Below are 26,075 nucleotides of genomic sequence, written 5' to 3' on the forward strand. Positions count from 1 at the left end.
ATGAACAGGGTCCTCTAAGCTAGCCTGAGTTGGGTTCAAACCTAGACTCTGCCACTTTACTCGCCTGTGAGTTCCTTAACCTATGACCTCCGCTTCCTCACCTCTGAAGTAGGGAGCATTTTGCTAACCAGAGAGGCCATGAGGATTTCACAGGGTAGCCACCCTGCCCTTCTTCCCCTTGCCTTTCATTGTTTGTTTCTGGCTTTTTCCCATCACAGCAGACCTGCATCATCCAAGCTTTGCCCAGTCTCTAGGAAACACACTTCCCCTCCCTAGTAGTGGCTGACAGGGGTCCAGCGTGCTGCCTATCTGGACCACACTGTGCGTGTGCCTTAAAAGGGGCCCAGGAGTACGAGCATTTCAGGCCCAGGGTAGGACAGAGATGTGGGGGTGGTCCCTCCCCAGATGCCCAGTATGTGGCCTGTCCCCACATCACTCCAGGGTCCAGTCTTGGCCACCAAGGGGGCAGCTGGTGTACAAGGCACACCGATTCTTGGCCATGGCTCTGTGAAGGGTGGGCACAGAGCTGCCCTGGCGCAGGCCTGCTGGGAGAGGAGAACTCCTCCCTGTCCTGCCCCCACCTTCCCACCAAGTCTTTGCTGCGCTTGTCCACGCCTGCTGTTTCACCTCCCGGAAAAGAGGAAACCTATCTGAGAGGAGCCTGAGAGAAGCTCCCAAGTTGGGGAAACTGAAGTTGCAGTTTCTAGAGCAGTCTCGCAGCTGCCCTGCGCTTTCTGCGGTCTCTCTCTGCCATCTTGCCGCACAACATAAATATGAATGCAGACTCCTAACAATGACAGCACACTACAGTTTACGAAGTACTTTTGTATCTATTGATGTTCATAATACACACATGAAGCAATGATTGCACCTCCACCAGCCCAAAGGTGGAGAAGATTATCACTGGTTCATCCAGCAGTTAACGCCAAGTTCATTATCTTTCCCGTGCATCACCCACAAGTCATAATTTAATGGGTGATGATGCACAGTTGGAATACTTTAATGAGAACCAAAAACATATTGAGAAAAAAAAACATATTGAGCATTTACTATATACCATGAATTATGCTAAAATCTTTCTACATATGCTCACAACATGCTGTTGAGGTGTGTGACACATCTTCATTTTAGAGATGAGACCTGGTGCCCAGAGAGATTGGTTAGCTTGCTCAAGATCACACAGCAAGCAAATGGCTCTGTGGGATCTAAACCTAAGTGGTCTGTCTTAATGCTTATATTCTTAGTACTTTGCTGCTTCACTGCTATAAGTCCAGCTCCTGCCCTCTTTGAGAAAACCCTATCCTGGATCAAGGCGAGGTGCCGCCTGATGGGTATACAGGGTGTACAGGAGAGAGAACTTGACCTCCCCAAGCTAATGCCCACAGCATCCTGGGCAGTGAAACTCCACACTGGGGCGGTGCTCTGCTCCTAAAACATGGATGGGAATCCTGAACTTCTGGGTCCAATATTCTTTCTCAATTATAAGCAATAGTATGATTATATTTAAGATATTTTAAGCATCTCTTATATCAGGCTTTGTGCAATATACCAGTATATCTGCATAGCAGAGGGCAAAACAGGTGTTAAGGTGGTAAAGACCACCAATAATTGGATACTATGTGCAGAATAAAGTACCAAAGATAGCTTTGAGGCTTCTCAATCAAGGGCGAGGAGAGAAGATTTACACTGTTTTCTTTCTCCTTTTCCAACAGGGCTCTTTCCGGAAGGCATGGTGAGTTGCATAAGATTGTCCTATGGTGCTGTGGCTGCCACGGGGGTCTAGTTAATTCTGCAACAACTGGGAAGAACAGGCACACAGCTTGCTTCCTGCATGTGTGTCTGCCCCAGCCTGCCTGCCACTTGGTAGGAAGGCTCAGCTTACTAGTGGGAAGAGAAAAACTAACCACAGCTGCACAGTCCTTTTGCCAGTAGCCAGACCATTGACAGTGTTGGGCTTCCGGACAGGTCCCGGGCATCTGGGCGCATTGTGAGCATAAAGAAAGAGGTGTATTCACATGCTCAGACTGTCCCATCTCCTACTCTGCCCAGCCCCTTCTGGAAGCTGCATTCTTTCTCTTTCCTTATCATAACTTCTATCTCTCCCATTTCGCAGAACTTTGGATTTGCTCATAAAGTCTATGAATGTCAGAGATCACAATCGCCTTCCTGGAAGTCTCAGATTTGCCCATCGGTGCTAGAGTAGGCAAAGACATCCCCCAGGATGACACACATCCCCTGCCCCAGGTTCCTCCTGCAGACCCTTCTCCTGCCCTGCCTCAGATCCCCTCCATTATTTCACCCCTCAGTTCAGAGAACACGGGGCTGTAGCAAGGAAAGACCCTGCAGGGGACATGGCTGGCTATTTCCTATGGTCCTACATTTACTATGCATATTTTGAATGATTCTGATAATGCTAAAACGATTCATATTGGTAGACACTTCAGAGTCAATAGAGCACGTGCACATATATTCTCATCTTTCATCTCATGACACCAGGGGTTCATTTCTCAGATGGCGTTTTACAGAAGAGGAAACTGAGGCACAGAGCATTGAAGTGCCTAGTTTACTCAAGAGGTAGAGCTCACACTCTGTCCTGGGGGTCTGTGGTTCCCAATCTGCTTATTTACACACTCTATACCCAGGTGTCTGTCTGGGTATACTGGTTTTGGTAATTAGAGGGTGAAGTGATTTGATATTTGGGTAACACTACCTCCAAAAAGCTCCAGAAACACTTTAGAACCGTGACTAAATCATGATGTAACGAACACAAAGACTGAAGAAAAATGGCCAGTTCCAAGTCAAAGTGCCTGACAGAGCCCCTCAACCCCAGCCCCAAGGAGGGTTGACATAGAGGGTGGACATACACACACGTGTGCATGCACACACACACACACACCAAGGTAAGAATCAACCCCAAATCCCTGCCCTAAACTCAGCTTCCAGAGTTCCCAGCATAGCCTCTTACCCCAAAGAATTTCCATCTAGCCTGACCTGTGGTGATGCAGTGGATAAAGTGTCAACCTGGAAACACTGAGGTTGCCGGTTCAAAACCCTGGCTTGCCTGGTCAAGGCACATATGGGAGTTGATGCTTCCTTCTCTCTCTCTCTCTCTCTCTCTCTCTCTCTCTCTCTCCACCCCTCCTCTCTAAAATGAATAAATTAAAAAAAAAAAAAAGAATTTCCGTCTGTAGCTGACCATGTGCCTGGGGCCTGGGGCGGGCTTTCCACCAGGGATCAGCTCTGCTTTACTTGACATTTTCCTCTTTCTCAGAACGTGATGCCTTCGACACCTTGTTCGACCATGCACCAGATAAGCTCAATGTGGTGAAAAAGGTGGGAAAGAGGGGCCTGGGAGGGAAGGAGGTGGATGGGGAGGAGGGGGTGGGGGGTGAATGTAGCAAAACAATTTAGGAAACCCATCCCTGCGGCTTGCGAGCTTCCTGAAAGTGGTTCCCTCACCAGGTCTCTGCAGTCACAGGCTCTCCTGCTTGATGTCCTTTTTACCTGCTTTGTTTTCACTGGATACCTCATCCAGTGCCCTCCTTCTCGCATCTGGATAATAGCGTCTCTCAGGGGGTTCTGAGCATAACGGCACCCTGCCTCTCCACCCCTGCTGACCTCAGGCCATCCCCGCCTCCTCACACAGACCCCCTCTGTCTCGCTGGGCACAGGCGCCTGCACCTAGGGAGGGACTGGAAGGAGGGACCCAGGGGGGGTCACTTCTTCTCTGGCCCCCTTCCTAATTTTCCTTTGGCCCCCCAACCCTGGGATCAGACACTCCACTTCTCAAGCTATCCTCTCGGGACTCCCACTTCCTTTCACAGTTTGAACCACACTGTGTATGGGACCACAAATCCTCAGGGCATCCTTCCCTGTGCACGCCAGGGGCTTTGCTAAGAGCCTCGGCTTGCTCATCCTCACAGCGAACCCAGGCCCAGTGCTCTTGGCCGGGCCTCATCCTGTGTGATCACACCAGTCCTTGTCCTCCCAGTGGAGTCACAAGGTGGCCGCGAGGGTCTGGCACTGGTGAGAGTCTCCATCTTAATGCCAGGCCTGTGCTTCTTTTTCAGACTCTGATCACTTTTGTGAATAAGCACCTGAATAAACTGAACCTGGAGGTCACGGAACTGGAAACCCAGGTGAGTGATAGCTCCAAGTGGAAGGTGAGGGGCCAGGCCCTGCTTAACCGCCACCGTTCCAAGTGCCCCGTCCCTGCATAGCCAGGAGGGGTTTCCACACTGACCCCGAAGCTTTTCCAGGACGAAGGCAGTTCTCTTCTGCTCAGAGAGGTTAACTGCTTGGAAGTTATCTGAATTTATTTTGAAAAGTTGCAAGAATATTATCATGAATACCCATATTCTCTTCATCCATATATACCAATGGATAACTTTTGGCCACACTTGGGGTTTTTTTCTCTCTCCACCCTAAGCACGTCAGCATGCATCTCTAAATAACACATACATACTCTCAAATAACCACAATCCAATGATTAAATTCTGGTAATTTTAACATTGATATATTACATTATTTGGATAAAATCATTTGCAATGCTGATATTTGACCGTTTTTGACAATGTCACATGGTTCAAAGAAACTCTATATTCCAATTTTTCCAGTTGCCATAAAACTCTTTCATTCTGTATGTAGTTGTCATTCCTCTTTAGTATCTTTTTATTATAGCACAATTCCTCAGCCTTTTGTCAGCATATCATTTTTGAAGTGTGCAGGCCATTTGGTTCATAGAATGTTTCTCAATTCCCGACCCCTCAAAATTAAATTCAGTTTATGCATTTTCAGTAACAATACCACCTAAGTAATGCTGTGTTCTTCTTAAACACTTTTGTCCATTTGTCAGTTACTGGTAATAGTAATTTTGATCACTGGGCAAGTTAGTTCCACCATACCTCCCAAACGTAAAGCTCTTCTTTCTTCTTTATCATTAATAACTAATCTTAATTGGGAGATACTTTAAGTCTGTATAGTGTATCTTATTTCCCAACCTCCTTTCATTTGTGATTAATTTAAGTGTGGTTTTCTTTTGAGCACGTGGACATCTCCCGTTGTTTTTAAAAGCAATTCCCTGGTCTGTGCCTGAGTATTGTCTAATGTGTCTGGACTCAGAAAACTGGATTTATATACTCTACTGGGAGTTAGGGAATGCTCTGAAAAAGTGATATTTCCTCCGTTGAGCTAGAATGAACTCTGGAACTTTCGCTCCCGTTTCCACGGACGGGGAGGACTATGAAAGAGAGCCTCTGCCAAGCACGTTTGGTGTCTGCGGTTTCACCAGCGAGTCATCAGAAAAAGCACTCGGGGGTGGGAGCCATCTGTCAGTGGCGTTCAGAGCTGTGAATAATCCTGACCATGAACCTGACCCTAACCCAAGTTCCTCTCCTGAGTTGACAGATTGGATGTTTTTTTTATTCTCGGCCCTTTCCAACCATAGCCAGAATGAGGCCCAGTTAACTACACAGTTCCAGGAGAGGGCCTTGATTTTGACATCAATGTGGGAGCTACTGTCACATTGTCCACACTGGGGTGACCTGGGACACCTGGGAGGCTCAGGTCTTACCCAGCTGAGGGAGGGAAGCAGGGAGGAAACTGCTCCCAGGTCGGGTTCACGCTCAGCGTCATATGCCACAGGCCCACCAGCCAGTCGCCCAGCAGAGTTCAGACTCTGGGCCCTGCTCACATTCCAGGAAATTCAGTCTAGCTTTTTGTTTTGCTTTTTTTTTTTTCTTCTTAAGTTTCCTAAGACGATTCCAAGAACTGGGCCCTCTTACGAACTCTAGCAACTGTCCTTTATGCCCATAAACATGTTGTGGCCCCAACTCCTTTGAAAGGTTCTAGAATACGAGATATGCATCTGACCTCTCTTATCTTTGCTCAGGCCCTCCTGCATTCCAGGAACACCTACTCCTTCCAAATTTCCCTCATCCCACGGGCCTCCACACTCCCGCAGAGCCTGCCCAAGCGCCCAGCAGGCTCCCCATGCCCTTCCTTGAGCAGAACATCCAAATCCCTCCGCCCAGCCTGGGAAACTGTTGCTCCCCGGCCGGGTTCCCGGCCTCCACTATCCTTGATGGGAAGGACAGGGCTCTAAGCCTCTTGTTATGGCCCTCAGCACACAGGTGTACTTTGTCAACAAGAGCCAGCAAGTTGTGCCCTAATTGCTTTGTGGTTTTCCCAAACAATAGCAGCAATACAGTACATCCTCACTCACCACCACCAATAGGTCCTTGGAAACTGCAACTTGAAGCAAAATGATGTATAACAAAACCAGTTTTCCCATAGGCTGGTTGATATAACCAAGAGTTAAGTTTCTACAGCATATTTCTGATCACAAAAATATCACCAAACTTCTAAATAAACATCCCCAAACTCTTCTAATATTAAACATTGAAATAAATGAGCTATACATGCATTTAAGAAAGATTGATAAAAACAAGTAAGAGACTTCTTTCTCCACCTGTTTATTCTAGTTCAGTGTCACAGGTGGCCAGAGTCGATCCCTGCAGCTCAGAGCACAAAGCTGGGCCCAGCCCTGGACAGGACACCCTTCCATCACAGAGCCACCCACACCCACACCCACTCAGACTGGGACAATGTAGACACGCCAGTTCACCTGACATGAACATCTTTGGGATGTGGGAGAAAACCCAAGCACCTGGAAACAAAGCCGGCTCAGACATAGGGAGAGCACGCCAACTCCACAGGGACGGTGGCCACAGCTGAGAGTTGTTTTTCTCATCAACATTATAAGTGTAATGATGTTAATCAAGGACCTGCTATAGTTAATATTAAGTGTTGCCTACATGTCAAGCAGTGTTCCAGGCACTTTACACACAGTAACTGGTTTAGTCCTCATGATCACCCTGTTAAGGAGATACTATACGATGCTATTGTCATCCCCATTTTACCAGTGAGAAGAACGAGGCACAGAAAACTTGCTCAAATCACATAGCAAGTAGTAGAGCCCAAGTTTGTAACAGCTATAGTATACTACCTCTCAGGCAATGATAAAGAGACGTGAGAAAGAAGAATGCCTAGGCCTGTATGACACTGGAAGTCCTTGTTCATAAACTAAGTCATTCTAGAAGCCTCATGCCCATTGGCCTTGGATATTGCCTTGCCCTCCTCCTTCTGCTCCACCCAAGCTAATTCCTGCTCGTCCCTCCAGTCTCCATCAGACAGCACCCCCTCCAGAAGCCTTCCCCGTTGCCTTTAGTGGGAGAGAGGAACCTTTGTCATTCTCGCACAAGCCAGTCTGCTTCCCTCCATCAGAGCAGCTGCCGCCCTTTCTCCACATCAGTCTCTGCTCTGGACGATGAGAGCAGGGGCCACACCTGACCAGGTCTGTGGTCCACATGCCAGCTCAGGGCTTGGAACATGGTTGATGCGCAGTAAATGCTGGATCAGCCTCAGGACCATGGGCTTGTGGTGCCAGCGCTGGACCAGCCAGACATGGCACAAACCAAATATGTTGAAACAGAAGCTGACGAGCCCTCTGGATGAGGCTTGCCTGGGGGCATGCAGGGACCAGTGCCTCACCTGGCTCTCTTCCTCCAGTTTGCAGATGGGGTATACCTGGTGTTACTCATGGGGCTCCTAGAAGGCTACTTTGTGCCCCTGCACAGCTTCTTCCTGACCCCAGACAGCTTTGAACAGAAGGTAAGGGAGGGGATGTGAAAGGAGGCATTTGCCCACCCACATGCCCTGACTCATCTGCCTATACCTATACTGGGGTCATCTGGGAAAGGCAGCGGCTTCCTGTCTACACAGGGTCTTCAGGGAGTGGATGCGGGGCCCCTTCTGCTGAGCACTTTGTTGAAAAGGGGCTACCTGCAAACCACTAAGCATCCTGAACAGCTTTCTCCCCACCCCCACCCCCGCCACAGCCTGGCCTTCGTCCCCTAGTCATATGCTCCATCCGGGTGCCAGAGGCCAGTCTCCTCTCCCCCCAGAAATGACAGGGAAGGTGGCTGCAAGGCTTGTCAGACCTGAGGACCTACACACAGCCTAGTTCTGATGCCTCATCAGCTGCCACAGCCTCTGTGCTAGACAAGGGGAATTTTACCCAATGCAGAAACCCTTGAACACGTCTTGCTGTCTGGTCCTTTTAACTGTGAGCACTAATGTCTCCAAGTTGAAAATCCTGGCAGTGGACACAGGAACACAATATGATGGGAAGAAGATTTTGAACTTCTTTGGGAATGCTCACCAACAGCAGGCTGGGACTGGCTAACTCACACTCTGCATGGCCTGCCCATTTTGGTAGCCTCATTTCTCTTTCAAGTTAGGGCCCCATTTTAGCTCAGCCCTATGAGAATGCTGGCTTCCTCACTTCCGGGGGCAGGTGCCAGGATCCACAAGGGTCCAGGAATGAGTGTTCTACAACATAAGCCCCACATTTCTCTCTCCAGGTCTTAAACGTCTCCTTTGCCTTTGAGCTCATGCAAGACGGAGGGTTGGAAAAGCCAAAACCACGGCCAGAAGGTACTTTGCTCTTCCCCTGGGTTTGTGACAAGATGGTGAGACCCTCTTCCTGTACATGAGTGTCTGGGACACAAGGCAAGGCTCATATTTGATAGCAGAGGAAAGAGTTTCTGTTCTGAAGCCTTCTTTGCCATTTGCAGGGGAAGGTATGACAGGGCACTGCTGCCCAGATCTGGAAATCCTTTGCGAGTTTCAAATCACACGGCCATGGAAAGAAAAACATCTAAAATCTCATGCATGGGATCACAGGGACAAGGACCCAAGCAGACGTGGCACAGAGCAAAGTTGCTGCTGCAGGAACAGCCCTGTGCGCAGTTTCCCGGTTCTTCTGCCCCTGGGCAGAGTGCCGACTGGCCAAAGCATGGTATCCCAGGCCAGGCCGGGGGAAGTCGCAGGAGTCATTGCTGGCAGCTGTGCTCCGAGCATAATTGCCGTTCCTGGCCCATGCCCACTCCAGACTGCCCAAGGATGATTTATTGGGTTTGGTTGAAAATGTAAGACTTAAGGGGGAAAAAAAGGCCCAAGGAACAAAATGCTACACTAGCTCTCCTGTGCTGGCTCATAGAGCCGTGAGTACATTTGTGCGTGGAGGAGGCATGTATCTTTAGTAGCCTTCTTGGTGTGGATGTTTATTTTCTGAAACTTACTGACTGAAATATTCTATTTTACTAGCGCTATTGTGTCAACGCTTAGTTACAGATAGTTTTCTGTTTATGCCAATTTGGAACATTAAGAATGCCGTGTGTGGGCCCTTTTGCTTATACTTTCCTGGGTGTTTAAAAGCAAGTGGATAAGTAGGAATTATATGCTTTTACTCCCCACTGCTGCCTCTGCTCCGAGTTATTCCACCCAAACCTCCACATAGAGGGGCTCCTTTCCTGACCATCCAGTGAGGCTGAGACCCCAGACCAAGAGAGGTAGGCTGTCCCTGACCTTAAGGCACTTGTAGCCACCCAGGGGAGAGAAAAGATGCTTCCAGTTATGAGAACAGAAGGACAGGGGTGATAACTGCCAAGAAAGATTTCCAATTAAGAGATTGTGATTGAAGTGATACCTACCTCTGTCTGGGTTGGGGGTAGTTTGATAGAGATGGTGATAGTTGGGCTAAACCATAAGGGTCAGATAGGGCTTTTGGCAGGCTTGGCTGTATCAGAGCCCTGCTAAAGTGACTCCTGCTCCATAGTTTGGCCCTAGAACAACAGCCTGTCTACTATAGTCACAACTAGCTCTCAGAGCCAGTCAGTTTGAGAGTTAATCCCACCCACTGATGTGCCAACAACAATTATGGTTCAACAATAGGAGGGCACATACAAAACATACAAGAGACAGTACTGGAGCACTCAGCTCAGGTAACCAAGGAGACTACACCACTGGACACCTACTACCTAAGGTCACTTTGCCAAGAACCAGAGATGTGGCAAATCTACCTACTACATAGAAACAAATGTAGGGAGTCGGCCAAAATGAGGAGACAAAGAAACATGTTCCAAATGAAAGAACAGAATCCAAATATAACTAAACAAAACAGATAAGCAGTCTACCAGATGCAGACTTCACAACAGTGGTTATAAGGATTCTCAATGATCTTAAGGAAAAAAAAGAGTGAGAACTTCAGCAAAGAATTAGGAAATAAATAGGTAGAAAACAAAAAAGAACCAGTCAGAAATGAAGAACACAATAACCAAAATGAAGACTACAATAGGGGGAGTCAAGAACAGATTAGAAGAAGCAAAGGACTGAATAAGTGATCTGGAAGACAGGTAGCAGAAAATACCCACTGTAGTAGTAGTACCAAAAAGAAAGAATCTTTAAAACCGAGGGTAGTTTAAGGGAACTCAGGGACAACATCAAGCATACCAATAGTTGCATCACAGCGGTAACAGGAGGACAAGAGAGAGAACAAGGGATTGAGAATTTATTTGAATAAATAATGACTGAAAACTTCCCTAACCTGGTGAAGAAAATAGACATACAAATCAAGAAAATGCAGAGTCCCAAACAAGATGAATCCACAGAGGCCCAAACCAATATACATCATAATTAAAATGCCAAAGGTTAAGAACACAGAGTGATATCTTAAAAGCAGCAAGAGAAAAGCTGTTAATTACATAAACAGTAGCTCTCATAGACTATCAGATGATTTCTCAATGGAAACTTTGCAGACCAAAAGAAATGGCAAGAAATATTCAAAGTGACAAAAGGCAAAGACCTAAAGCTAAGATTACTCTACCCAGCAGGGCTATCATTTAGACCAGGGGTCCCCAAACTTTTTACACAGGGGGCCAGTTCATTGTCCCTCAGACCATTGGAGGGCCGATTATAAAAAAAACTATGAACAAATCCCTATGCACACTGCACATATCTTATTTTAAAGTAAAAAAACAAAACGGGAACAAATATAACATTTAAAATAAAGAACAAGTAAATTTAAATTAACAAACTGACCAGTATTTCAATGGAAACTATGCTTTTCTCACCACCAATGAAAGAGGTACCCCTTCCGGAAGTGCGGTGGGGGCCGGATAAATGGCCTCAGGGGGCCGCATGTGGCCCGCGGGCCATAGTTTGGGGACCCCTGATTTAGACAAAAGAAAGATAGAGTTTTTTCAGACAAAAAAAAGCTAAGAGTTTATCACCCTAAACTAATATTACAAGAAATGTTAAATGGACTTCTTTAAGAAGAAAAGATCAAAAATATATACCAGAAAATATAGGAAAGAAAAATATTCTCACTGACAAAGGCAAACATAATAAAAGAAATGAATCATCAACTATAAAACCAGTACAAAAGTTAAAAGGGAGAATAAAAAGATCATGTGTAATTACAATAAATTAAGGTGTACACACAAACACACCAACACAAAAGAAATAAAAAGGAATGACAAAAATCTAAACAAGGAGGTGGTAAGTAAAAATTGTAGTGGTTTTAGAATGTGTTCACACTTAAGTGACCATCAACTTAAAACAGACTACTATAAACATAGCTTAGTACAGGATGGAGCAAAAGTAGGTTTACAGTTATGACTATGTGAAATAAAGTTTATTCTTGTATTATTTATTATTGTATTATTTTCTATGCAAACAACTATAAAACTACATTTGCCCCACCCTGTATATATGAAATACATGGTAACCACAAACCCAAAATCTATATTATACAAGAAATAAAAATAAAGGAATCCAAACATATAGAAAGTCATCAACAGCCTGACCTGTGGTGGCACAGTGGGTAAAGTGTCGACCTGGAAATATTGAGGTCGCCGGTTCGAAACCCTGGGCTTGCCTGGTCAAGGCACATATGGGAGTTGATGCTTCCAGATCCTCCCCCCTTCTCTCTCTCTGTCCTGTCTCTCTCTCTCTCTCCCTCTCCCCCCCTCTCCTCTCTAAAAACAAATGAATAAATAAAAAAATTAAAAAAACAAAACAAAACAAAAAAAAAGAAAGTCATCAACATAGAAGAGAACAAGAGAATAAGGAAGGAACAAAGATGAACTACAAAAATAATCAGAAAACAATTTAATGGAATAGCAATAACTACATACCTACTAGTAATAACTTTAAAACTAAATGAATTAAATGCTCCAATTAAAAGACATAGAGTGGCTGACTGGATTTAAAGAAAAAGACAAGTATATATGCAACCTATAAGAGACCCACTACAGATTAAAAAGACAAAGACTGAAAGTAAAGAAATGGCAAAGTTATTTTATGCAAATACAAATGAAATAAAAAGAAGTTGTACTTACATCAGACAAAATAGACTTTAGACAAAATCTGTAATGACAGAAGTGCATTCCATAGTGATAAAGGGATCAATAAGAGAATATAACTCTTGTAAACAACTCTGTGCCCAATATAGGAGCACCTAAATCCTAAATCTATAAAGCAAATATTGATAGGCAGAAAAGGAGAGATCAACAGTAATACAGTAATGAATAGAACATCTAGATATAAAATCAACAAAGAAAGAGTGGCTTTGAATGACACATTAGATTAGATGGATTTAACTGAAATTTTTAAAAACATTTCACCTCAAAGCAGAATTTACATTCTTTTTGAGTATATATGGGGCATTTTCCAGGATATATCACATGAAGCCATAAATCACATTTCAATAAATATAAGAAAATTAAAATCATTCAAACATCTTCTCTGATCACAAGGGTATGAATCTAAAATCAATTATAAGAATAAAACTGAAGAACACAAACACATGGAGGCTAAATACTATTATACAAAACAATTAATGGGTTAACAATGAATCAAGGTAGAAATCAAAAGATACATTAATGAAATGAAAATACAACTCCCCTCAAAAAATATCTGTGGGACACAGCCAAAGCAGTGCTAAGAGGGAAATTCATAGCAATAGAGACCTCTGTCAAGAAACAAGAAAAATCTCAAATAAAGGCTCTATTCTTATACCTAAAGTAACTAGAAAAGAATAAACAATGCCCAAAGTGAGTAGAAGGAAGGAAATATTTAAGACTAGAGTGGAAATAAATGAAAGTAGTCTAAAAAAGAACAGTAGAAAAAATCATTGAAACCAGGAGCTGGTTCATTGAAAAGATTTTTAAAAATTGATAAACCTTTAGCAAGGCTCATCAAGAAAAAAGAAGAGAAGGCCAAATAAATAAAATTATAAATGGAAAAGGAGAAGTGAAAACACAACAGAACAACAAAAAGTTGTAAGAAAATAATATAAACAATTATATGCCAAGAAAATGGACAACCTGGAAGAAATGTATAAATACCTGGAAACATAATCTTCCAAGACTGAACAGGGAAAAAACATAAAATCTGAACAGACTGATATCTACTAGTAAAATCTAATCAGTGATCAAAATACTGCCAAAACACAAAAGACCTGGATCAGATGATTTCACAGGTAAATTTTACCACATTTTCAAAAAAGAACTAATACTTATTTATATCAAGGTATTCCAAAAATTTTAAGAGGAGGAAAGGCTACCAAACTCATTTTATAAGTTCAGCATTACCCTAATACCAAACTAGACAAAGACACTACAAAAAAGAAAATTATTGGCCAACATCCTATATAAATATAGATGCAAAAATCTTCAATAAAATATTAGCAAACTAAATTCAATAGTACATTTAAAAGGTCACACACACACACACAAGATCATACACCATGATCAAGTGGGATTTATACCCAGGATTCAAGAACAATTCAAATTCTGCAAATCAATTAATGTGATACACCCTATAAACAAAATAAAGGATAAAAATTATATATCAATAGATGCAGAAGAAGCACTTGACACAATTCAACACCATTTATGATTAACACTCAGCAAAGTAGTGATAAATGGAACATACCTCAATATAATAAAGGCCATATATGACAAAGCCACAGATAACATTGTATTTAATGGTGAAAAACTGAAAATCTTTTCTTTAAGATCAGGAACAAGACAAGGATGTCCACTTTCACCACTTTTATTCAACATAGTATTAGAATTCCCTGATCTAGTAATTAGTCGAAAGAAAGAAAGAAAAAGAAAGAAAGAAAGAAAGAAAGAAGGAAGGAAGGAGGGAGGGAGGGAGGAAAAAAAGAAAGAAAGAAAGAAGGAAAGAAAGAAAGAAAGAAAGAAAGAAAGAAAGAAAGAAAGAAAGAAAGAAAAAGAAGGAAGAAAGGAAAGGGCAACCAAATTGAAAAGGAAAACATAAAGCAGTCATTATTAACAGATGACATGAGACTCTATATAGAGATCCCTAAAGATATCTCTCTCTCTCTCTCTCTCTCTCTCACACACACACACACACACACACATACACACTATTAGAACTAAATGAATTAGGTAAAATAATGGAAAATTAATATTCAGAAATCAATTATATTTTACACATCAGTAATAAACTATCAGAAAGAGAAATTAATAAAACCATGCCATTTATAATTGTATCCAAAAGAATAAAATACCTAATAATAAACTTAACCAAGGAGGTAAAAAACCTGTACTCTAAAAATTATAAGACTGAAGAAAGTTAAGAAGGTACAAATAAATAGAAGGGTATACCATACTCATGGATAGGAAAAATTAATATTATTAAGATGTCCATACTACCCACAGCAATCTCCAAATTTAATGCAATCTCTATCAAAATAACAATGGCATTTTTCACAGAACTAGAATAAATGATTCTAAAATTTGTATGGAACCACAAAAGACCCAAAATAGTCAAAGCAATATTGGGAAAGAAGAACCATATTGGAAGTAACATGCTACTTGATTTCAAACTATATCACAAGGCTATAGTAATCAAAACAGCATGGTACTAGTATAAAAAACACATACATCAATGGAACAGAATAGAAAACCCAGAAATAAACCCACACCTATATGGTCAATTAATCTATGGCAATGGAGGCAAGAATATACAGTAGGGTAAAGACAGTCTCTTCAATAAGTGGTGCTGGAAAAACTGGACAGATACATGCAATGAATGAAACTAGACCACTTTTTTTTTTTTTACATATATACAAGAATAAACTTAAAATGGATTAAAGACTTAAATATGAGGCCTAAAACCATTTAAACTTCAAAAGAAAACTTACACAATACACTCTTAGCAATATTTTTTTGGATATGTCTCCTCAGGGAAGAGAAACAAACAAAAAATTAAAAATGGGGTTACTTCAAACTAAATATTTTTAAAGCGAAGGAAACCATCAACAGCCTGACCAGGCGGTGGCGCAGTAGATAGAGCGTTGGATTGAGATGCAGAGGACCCAGGTTCGAGACCCCGAGGTCGCCAGCTTGAGCGTTGGCTCATCTGGTTTGAGCAAAAGTTCACCAGCTTGGACCCAAGGTCACTGGCTTGAGCAAGGGGTCACTCGGTCTGCTGTAGGCCCATGGTCAAGGCACATATGAGAAAGCAATCAATGAACAACTAAGGTCTCGCAACGAAAAACTGATGATTGATGTTTCTCATCTCTCTCAGTTCCTGTCTGTCCCTGTCTATCCCTCTCTCTGACTCTCTCTCTGTCTCTGAAAAAAAAAGAAAAGAAAACCATCAACAAAAGAAAAAGACAACTTACTGAATGGTAGAAAGTATTTGTCAATAATATATCAAATAAGGGGCTAATATTCAAATAAATTCATACAACTCAATACCAAAAATCTTTTTTTTATTTAATAATGGGCAGAAGAGCCTGACCTGTGGTGGCGCAGTGGATAAAGTATCGACCTGGAACGCTGAGGTCGCCGGTTCGAAACCCTGGGCTTGCCCAGTCAAGGCACATATGGGAGTTGAAGCTTCCTGCTCCTCCCCCCCCTCCCTCCCCCTTCTCTAAAATAAATAAATAAAATCTTTAAAAAATAATAATAATAATGGGCAGAAGACCTAAACAGACATTTCTCCAAGGGGGACATATAGATGGCCAACAGACACATGAAAAGATGTTCAAAATCACTAGTCATCAGGAAATGCAAATTAAAACTGCGGTGAGATACACATCACACCAGTCAGAATTGCTATCATCAGTAAATCAGCAAACAACTAGTATGGCAAGGATGTGGAGAAAAGCAAACCCTCATTCACTACTAGTAGGATTGCAATTGGTACAGCCTTTATGGAAAATATTGTGAAGGTTCCTCAAAAAATTAAAAATAGAAATACCTCATTGCCTGGCCTGTGGTGGCGCAATAGATAAAGTGTTAACCTGGAACACTGAGGTCACCTGTTCAAAACCCTGGGCTTGCCCAGTCAAGGCACATATGAGAAGCAACTACTACGAGTTGATGCTTCCCAATCCCTCTCACCCTCTCTCCTTCTCTTTTCTCTAAAAACCAAGAAAGAAAGAAAGAAATACCTCATGACCCCACAATTCTACTTCTGGGTATTTATCCAATGTCCAAATCACTAATTCAGAAAGATACACACACCCTTACGTTTATTGTAGCATTATCTACAATAGTCAAGATACTGAAGGAACCTAAATGCCCACCATTAGATGATTGGATAAAGAAGATGTGAGATATATTACTGGGCCAGAAAAAAGAATGAACTCTTACTATTTGTAACAACATGGATGTAGAGTAAGTATTATGATTAAGTCAGACAGAGAAAGAAAATTACCATATGATTTTACTTATATGTGGAATCTAAAGAACAAAATAAACAAAATAGACTCATAGATACAGAGAACAAACCGATGATTGACAGATGGAAGGGGTTGTGGGGGCTGGGTGAAAAAGGTGAAAGGATTGAGAGTACACATTGGTAGTTACAGAATAGTCATGGGGATATAAAGTACAGTATAGAGGCGTCCCCAAACTACGGCCCGCGGGCCGCATACAGCCCCCTGAGGCCATTTATCCGGCCCCCCACTGCACTTCCAGAAGGGCTACCTCTTTCATTGGTGGTCAGTGAGAGGAGCACTGTATGTGGCGGCCCTCCAACGGTCTGAGGGACAGTGAACTGGCCCTCTGTGTAAAAAGTTTGGGGACCCCTGGTAGGTAATGATATTGTAATAACTATGTGGGTACTACATATTACTATGTAATAACTATGTATGGGTACTAGACTTATTGGACGGATTACTATGTAAATTATATAAATGTCTACTACTATGCTGTACACTTGAAACTAATATAATATTGTATGTCAACTAATTTTAATTTTTTTAATTATTTTTTTAAAAGATAGAGTGGGCATCTAAGACAGGATGATGATATGAGCAAAAGACCTTCCAGGGGAATGAAGGGTGGCTCAGTTATTGAGACAGCAGAGCGGGTGGCTGAGCCCTTGACAACCCTGGGTCTAGTCCTTACCCCTCCAGTTGTGTGACCTTGGGCAACTTACCCTTCTCTGAGCCTATTTTCCATGTCTATAAGAATAGAACTCCCAGAGACATGAACATTACAGGGTTTAATGTGATGGTACCTAATGCACAGCACCTAGAACCTAATTATGAATGTAAGCAGGTACCTATTTGGCTGGGATATTAAATATAAATTGAGCCCTGGCTGGTGGGCTCAGTGGTAGAGCGTCGGCCTAGTGTGTGGTATCCTGGGTTCAATTCCGGTCAGGGCACACAGGAGCTGCGACCATCTGCTTCTCCACCTCCACCTCCTCCTCTCCCGCAGCTGTGGCTCAATTGGCTCTAGTGAGTTGGCTCCAGGCGCTGAGGATAGCTCCATGGCCTCCACCTCAGGCACTAAAAAAGTGGCTCCCGTTGCAACGAAGCTAGGGCCCCAGATGGGCAGAGCATCTCCCCCTAGTGGGCTACCAGGTGGATCCCAGTCAGGGCACAGGCAGGAGTCTGTCTCTCTGCCTCCTCACTTCTCACTAAAAAAGAAAAAAAAGAGTATGAATTGAGTAATAGTTGATAAGAATGCAGTTAGCTGGTGTTAGGTCCTAGAGGGACTTAATGCCCAGGCAGAAAGTTTGGACTTTATTCTGTAAGCAATGGGAGTCTAGGAAGGTGCTGGAGCAGATAAGTGATATGATCAAAGCTCTGTTCCAGAGAGATCATTTGGAAGGCTGTGTGAAGAACAGAGGTTTAGATGCTGGGCACCCTCGAACAGCAGCACAAGGGAGCCCAGGAGAGAAAAGAAGCTTAGAGGGGCCATGAGGAAGTTATCTTTGGAAACCTCAAGATTGACACCTAGGCACTGACCAAGCAGAACTGGAGCTGGGGGAAAGGATGAGAGCTGTGATCACATATACAATGGGAAGTCTTCCACTTGTTGGAAGTCAACATGCCGAGAGTATAGAACAACAGGAAAGCATGTTGAGAAAAGAAGATGGTTAAGGACAATATCCTGTGAGCATTCCGTTACTTGTGAAGCTGAAGGAGAAAGCAGCAGCGAGAGTAGACTGTGAAGCTGTTGGTTGGGATCCTGTTTCATGCCTCACTCCAGACCTGGCTGCTATCAGCTCCAGCCAACAAAAGCCACCCTTTATTCTCCTTTTCCTTTTTTTTTTTTTACACAGAGACAGAGAGAGAGTCAGAGAGAGGGATAGACAGGGACAGACAGACAGGAACGGAGAGATAAGTATCAATCATTGGTTTTTCGTTGCACATTGCAATACCTTAGTTGTTCATTGATTGCTTTCTCGTATTTGCCTTGACTGCAGGCCTTCAGCAGACTGAGTAACCCCTTGCTTGAGCCAGCAACCTTGGGTCCAAGCTGGTGAGCTTTTGCTCAAACCAGATGAGCCCACGCTCAAGCTGGCGACCTCGGGGTCTCGAACCTGGGTCCTTGGCATCCCAGTCCGACGCTCAATCCACTGCGCCACTGCCTGGTCAGGCTGTCACATTCTTTTAAATGTCTGATCACTGCTAGAGGAGGACCTCTAGCAAGGCTGGTGTCCCTCTAGGGTTTCTCTTCCTGGCAAGGCCACTCAGCATCCTAATGCCATTAGGAATGGACCCAGAGTGTCCTGTAGGCCGATGACGAGCACCCTGCCTCTGGGTAGGAGAGGGCGTAAGAGAGCTCTGGTCAGCATTTCTCCTTCTGTTTTCTTGAGCAGCTTCATGGAAAAATTCCTCGTTACCATTGGAAGTACACCATCTGATATTTCTGCTCTCAGGCGTTTAAGTCCCTCAGGACAGATTCCCAGTGTCAATTAACCTATAGGAATATTGCAGCCTATAGATGATATTTCTCACACAATTATTGAACTGCTTAATGTGAAACTTCCTGACCAATGCGAATGGAAAAACACATCTGTTTTTATTTGTTCTTACACTGGGCAGCATGCCCATGCTGAAAATTTCCAGGGCACATAACACTGAAATGGCGCTTTGTGAAAGTGCACTTTGCGAGCCGTGTGCCCCAGCACCCCCTGGTCTCCGTGCTTCTCCTTGCAAAGGGAGATTCAGCAGTGTGCGACAGACTTTATTAAACATGCCAACATTGGTAACTCTTTGAGGGTGTTTCAGAATCAAATTGGCCACGGTAGAGGCATTTTTCATGGCAACATGGTTTTAAGGTCAGGAAAACACATTCTCTGCCATGCTGTTTGACACTCAAAGCTCTATTGTACCTTGAAACCCCCTGGAAACTTTGGGTTTACATCGCAGATGTCTTTTCCTACCCGGGCTTCCTAACCCTTAGTTCCCTGGAAACACAACAATACCCAGAGGCTGAACAGTCCAGTGGGTAGAATGGCTGGGAGAGGACTAGAGGCTTTGAGGAGACCCATTAGGAGACTGTTGCCATGGCTCCAGTACCACGTTACCTTCCCCATCACGCTCACTCCCGTGGTGAGCTCACTCTTTCTCCTCTATGCCTTCCCAGCAGTTTCCACCTAGGGTGACTTCCTAATCTTTGACTTGAGTGGAATTTAAGAAACAGTGGATCAAGCGTCAACCTGGAATGCTGAGGTTTTTGTTCAAAACCTTGGGCTTGCTGGGTCAAGGCACATACAAGAAGCAACTACTACAAGTTGATATTTCCTGCTCCTCCCCCAACTCCTTTCTCTAAAATCAATCAATAAATAAAATCTTTTTAAAAAAGAAGAAACACACCACCACCTGGCCTGTGGTGGCACAGTGGATAGAGCATCAACCAGGAGGTCGCCAGTTCGAGACCCTGGGCTTCCCTGGTCACGGCATGTACAACAAGCAATGAACAACTAAAGTGAAGCAACTGTGGGTTGATACTCCTTGCTTCCATCCCCATCTCTCTACTTTCTGAAAAATCAATGAATAAAATCTTTTAAAAAGGTCCCTGGCCGGTTGCCTCAGTGGTAGAGCATTGACCTGTCGTGTGGAAGTCCCGGGTTCAATTCCATGTCAGGACACACAGAAGTGATCATCTGCTTTTCCCCTTCCCCCTCACCCCCCCATCTTTTCTTCTCCTGCAGACATGGCTTGATTGATTTGAGCACATTGGCCCAGACGCTGAGAATGGCTCTGTGGAGCCTCCATTCGCCTCAGGTGCTGCTAAAAATAGCTCAGATTCAAGCATGCCCCAGATGGACAGAGCATCAGCCCCAGACAAGGGTCTCCAGATGGATCCCAGTCAGTGTGCATGCAAGAGTCTGTCTCTCTATATCTCCCCCTCTCACTTAAATAATATTTAAAATCTTAAAAAGAAAAAAAGAAACACCACCAAGCCATCAGGGGAGGACAAGAATCAGTCCCCATGGCATAGGAGTGACTCACATGACAGGGCTCAGCCACTGGGCAGGGCCCCAGGTGGAGGCTCAGGTATATGCATGAGCCACCGTGGGAGCGAAAAGGGAAGTTGAGTTCCAGGCCTCCCACGTAGTCCCTCGTCTGTCAACAGGAGAAGCTGGAGCGGAGTCCAAGCCTAGCTGGGGGGGGGGGGGGGGAGAAGGGTCAGTCTACAACTGGGATAAAGCCTGAGAGAGGCATACAGGAGGGGCCACAGGGTAGGGAGGTGCCCTGAGGCGATTCCCCAGCCCCAGACTCTTGACATTAACCCTGTGGGTGCCCATCATTGCAGGGCCTGTGTGCACCTGGCTGTGACAACCACATGGACAAGGGTCCCAAGGCTTAAGGCCTGGGAGCCGCAGCCCAGCCTGACGGAGCCACTGGCCTCTGTCAGCCTGGTCTCGAAGCATCCCTGACTCTAGACAAGAACGCTGCTAGATGCTGAAATCTTCCCCAGCCCCAGTGGCTCAGCCTGATGGTTTTGAATCCATGTCATTATTGTCTTCTCATTATCATTTACCTTCTGTAGAGTTAGATATCTTTTTAATCATTTTTACTGTGAAAAATATCACCTCTACAGAAAGGTACATAAAATATAAATGTTCAGGCTAGTGAAATATTACCAAGAGCCGCTGTGCAGCCACCACCCAGCTCAAAGCAAAGATTCATCCCAGCTTCCAGGAGTTCCCTCCAACTTGCCCTTTTGGAACATAATCCTCTCCTTCCTCCCTGAAGCTAACTACTCTGCTGACTTTTCTAGGTTTTCTTTCTTTTTCTTACAAGTTTTCTACCTAGGGAGCTCTTCTGGAGCACAGAGAGATGTCCTGTGGCTGAGGGGGGACACCCATCATGCAGGACCATGTTGGGCACATGAGGAGGGTGGTAGATGGAAGAGGTCAACAGATGCCAACTTTGGGCCACGTGGCCCCACTGAAGCATTATGTTTTCTATGCAGACATCGTCAACTGTGACCTGAAATCCACACTGCGAGTGTTGTACAACCTCTTCAGCAAGTACCGGAACGTGGAGTGAGGGGCGCACTGGACCGTCCTCCAAACCACCTTAACCTGCTTACTTCTGTCTCCTGCTCTGTGCTTTCCCACAAGTCCAGCTACAACCCAAAGAGAGTGGGAACTGAACTAGAAAGCAAATGATCAGTAACCTGGTGAGCTGACCAACAGCTCCCAGGCCTGGGGACTGACCCAGCAATGGCCTAGGAAGATTGTCCTCATCCTGGTGCTGGGTCCAGATTTCCCTGAGTGTGATTTGAGAACCAGCTTAGGCCCAATAGACCCCCACAGAAGATAAAAAGATAATAATTACCATTTAATGGGTGTAAACTATGTGCCAGATACCACACTAAGTGCTCCGATGTACTCAAACTCATTAGTCCTTTTGACTTCCCTTGAAGCAGGTGTTAAGAGTCCCCATTTACAGATGAGGAAACAGGCTCATAGAGGTAAAGTGACTTACCAGAAATTAGCATTTGTTTCTCCTCTATGAACAACATATTTGTTAATAACTAGCCAGTTATATCACAGTCTTTGCATGTCCTGTAGTTGTATGGGAGTATGTGCTCACGCACCCACAAAGAAGACAGGAGCCCACTGAGCTCACCACCAAGCAGACCAGGGCAGGGCGAGGCAATTCCACTAAAATTGTTGAAGCAAATTTAACCCAGTTAATAGTGTATGTGTGGCAGGAATCATGTTCCCCAACTCCTTTGTACAAATGAAAATTACTCTTAATTCCTTTGGATTTGTAATAACCCCATGCTCTGGTTTCAGGGTGACATTTGGGAAGGATTCTATTTAAAATTAATGGAGTGGCACATTTTGCAGCCTTTTTGCTTGATTGCACATAATGGAAGTGCCCTATATTTTCCTGCAAAATAAGTACTCAATTCATTATCATTAGGCAAATGTACAATATACTCCACCACCACAGAAAGCTGAGTACAGACCCATGTGAGCATGGCTTGGAAAGAAGGGCTCTTCACCAGGGACCCTTGAACTTTAAAGAAAGGAACTCCTTTTTGCTTTCTAATTGATCATTTAGACCATTTCTGGCTACATCTGCCCACATGTAATTAGCAGCTAATTCAGGCGAGGAAAAATGTAAGCCATTCAGACCCCCAGCCGAGCGGTTTCCTTGCGTGGGCTACTTGTGGGCTTGTGGCGACTTGTATCCCTTCTCTCTCTCTCTGTGAACCAACTTGGAAATACAAGGCTCTGTTTGTCCCAGGCTGTCAAGTCCTGTGTGAATAAGAAAGGTGCTAAAGTGGGGGTGACTAGGAGGACAAGAAGCAGGGGGAAAGTATTTGCACACTTAACAATAAGGAAATACCCTCAGACGAGGGACAGGGCTTGTGGGGTTACAGTCTTAATAAACTGACCAAGGCCTTGGGATAATTAATAATGCTTACTGATACATCTTCATTCTAGAACCTTCCCAAACATGCCAAACGGACACAGCCTGCATACCCGCTTCCAGGAGTCTGTGCCTAATTGGTCACTGCCTTAGGCCCCCTGCACCAAGCCTTCTTCTAGCCTGAGGAATTGACTTTGAGCTACACCACCCAGTGTTAGGCCTCCCATACTGTCCTAAACATTTCTCCCTCTATGGTCCATCTGCGGTAACTCAGAACCCCTAACATGTAGAGACACTGCATATTTCTGTGGATATTTTACTCTAAGAAAGACTTGTCACTCAGCATAACAGGCATTTAAGATATAAAGACAATGTGTGTCTTGTGTCAACTTATGGAAAAGGATACGATTATTTTTTTACATAAGTAATGAAATGTTACGTTTTTCATTAGGAAACACTAAATAGTGTAATATGTGTTTGCTCTCGTTTAAATTTCTGATAGCAAGGCAAGGTGAGTCCTTGCTTTGTCTCCTCCAGCAGTACTGAAGTGGGTGAAGGAAGAGCAGTGCGAACATTTCAATGTGCTTTGTAATATGAATCTGATCTCATTTTGTCTTTTGTTTCTTATATTCAAGCTGCAAATGTAAATGTAACAAGTGCCCTTGCTAAGAGCGCTTCTTTTTGTATTTTATATAGAGGGTGTGCCCCGGGTTATGAACAACTTATGTTCTGTTAGTTTGAAAATGTTTAAGTATTTATATGCATAGAAAAATAAAAATAAATACTATATATGTTCAGACAACCATCTGTCTAAGTTGCGGTTAATAGGTAAATGTACCTGTTCTGACTTACATGCAAATTCAACTTAAGAACAAACATACAGAACTCATCTTGTTCGTAACCCGGGGACTGCCTGTACATGGTGTAAAAACATCTCAGAACACTTGGGAAGTCAAATAATAAGTCTGACTTATCAGAACATTGTGTTTAAAGACTGAGGCCTTAGCCTCGGTCCAGAATTCTGGGGCCTCAGACTGCTTTTAGCACCCTGTCATCTCGTTTAGAAGTTTTCCTTTAGATTCTCCTGCTCAATATATAACCATGATTTTGAAGGGGGAAATGGCATCAGAACAGGAAATTAACCAAACCTGTCTCTTAAAAGCTTAAAAAAGACAACAGAGATAAAAATTTAGTTTATATAGGCTCACTTTTTTTCTCTAAATTTAAACTCATTGATATTTTTAATAGTTAATATATAAGTGGTGCACAATTATAAAAGCATGAGTGAGGAATTGGGAAAAACGAAATTTTCCTCCCTGCCTCCACAGCCAGCATGCCTCCCCAGGAACAGCTATTTTGATTCATTTCTTATGTTCACTTACACAGGTCATCCAGCCATTAAAAAACCTCAACAGACAGGCCCTGGCTGGTTGGCTCAGTGGTAGAGCGTCAGCCCAGCATGTGGAAGTCCTGGGTTTAATTCCTAGACAGGGCACACTGGAGAAGCACCCATCTGCTTCTCTACCCTTCCCCCTCTCCTTTCTCTCTGTCTCTCTCTTCCCCTCCCACAGCCAAGGCTCCATTGGAGCAAAGTTGGCCCGGGCACTGAGGACGGCTCTATGGCCTCCACCTCAGACACTAGAGTGACTGGTTGCAACGGAGCAATGCCCCAGATGGGCAGAGCATCACCCCCTAGTGGGCTTGCCGGGTGGATCCTAATCGGGTGCATGCAGGTGTCTGTCTCTCTGCCTCCCCACTTCTTACTTCAGAAGAATACAAAAAATAAATAAATAAACCCCTCAACATACATATAAAATTGAATTTTTTTAACATAAATAGCATATTATATATACTGTCAGGCACATTGCTTTTTTCACTTAATGTTATATCTTGGAGATTATTTTATGCTGAGTATTAAAACCTTTTGCATTTGAAAAATGAGAATCTGAGCACTTTGTAAATCCAAAGGCCTGTCTCTGGTCTGCTTGAGCTAGGGAATGAAAGCTTCACCCCGAGGAGGTAACACTGCCTAGACAGTGATTTCAAAAGTCAGAGGCCGAGCCTGACCTGTGGTGGCACAGTGGATAAAGTGTCAACCTGGAACACTGAGGTCACTGGTTCAAAACCCTGGGCTTGCCCAGTCAAGGCAGATAAGGGAGTTAATGCTTCTTGCTCCTCCCCCCTTCTCTCTCTCTCTCTCTCTCTCTCTCTCTTTCTCCTCTAAAATGAATAAATATAGTCTTAAAATTAAAAAAAAAAGTCAGAGGCTGAGACCTACTAGACTGGGGGGTAGGTGGGTCTCAGGGGACATATTACTAGAGATATTTCATGTGCCCTGAACTGATTTTTTTTTTTAGTCCTCTTGGATTATTATGGTGAGTAGGGTAGTGTTTGTGCAGTCTGATAAAGCTTTCAGTTGTACATTATTAGTAGGGCTACTAATTTATAATCAACTAAGTACCCTACAGTATTCTGCTACAAGCCCAGCAGCTACACACTGGTCTATTCAGTCCAAATGTTCTAATTTCGTGTGTATAGGCACAGACTTGACATTTCCAAAATCTGGGAGAAGGACTCTTTACCAGCACATCATCAGTGTTGCCTGAAGTTGGTTGCAATTTCCAATTGCTACTCTCAGTACTTTTTAATTATGAAATACTGCTGGCTTAGCTTTGTCATTATCAGTGTATTTTGTTGTGGCTTGCTTGGTTAACCCTACAGAGTATAGTGAAGTTTATTTGCATCCATAGTATCCTAGGGCTCTAATTTTCCAATAACTAGACTCTAAGACATGTATACATTGTGGTTCAAATATGAATTATCCATATTCCAGTGCTAGAGCAAAAGTATACATAATCCATTCCCCACAAATTATCACTAATTTATTTTTCCACTGGAAAATGAAACAAGACGGAGTTGGTAGGTCAGGCAGTTTTGCCCTAAGTAGGAGCTGACCAAAAGTAATTTGAGATCCACTGCCTTTAATACAGCCCCACCTCTGGAAACTTTCCTACATAAAACATCCTAGATATGCAAAAGGGATATGTCTTAG

General features: G+C 43.7%; 1 protein-coding gene across 2 annotated transcripts in view; it reads left to right on the forward strand.

Annotated features, from left to right (window-relative positions):
• The window catches only part of PARVA (parvin alpha), a 185,486-nt gene extending 159,631 nt beyond the window's left edge, over positions 1–25,855 (forward strand). For both annotated transcript variants that reach the window (XM_066250992.1, XM_066250993.1), the window contains exons 8-13: positions 1,713–1,732; positions 3,272–3,333; positions 4,071–4,139; positions 7,570–7,671; positions 8,424–8,496; positions 21,609–25,855. In XM_066250992.1, the coding sequence (XP_066107089.1) occupies positions 1,713–1,732; positions 3,272–3,333; positions 4,071–4,139; positions 7,570–7,671; positions 8,424–8,496; positions 21,609–21,685 (403 nt within the window). In that variant the 3' untranslated portion in view covers positions 21,686–25,855. The remainder of the gene's footprint in view (positions 1–1,712; positions 1,733–3,271; positions 3,334–4,070; positions 4,140–7,569; positions 7,672–8,423; positions 8,497–21,608) is intronic.
• The last annotated feature ends 220 nt before the right edge of the window (positions 25,856–26,075 follow it).

This window comes from Saccopteryx bilineata, chromosome 1 (genome assembly GCF_036850765.1).
Source record: "Saccopteryx bilineata isolate mSacBil1 chromosome 1, mSacBil1_pri_phased_curated, whole genome shotgun sequence".
Classification (NCBI taxonomy): Eukaryota; Metazoa; Chordata; class Mammalia; order Chiroptera; family Emballonuridae; genus Saccopteryx; species Saccopteryx bilineata.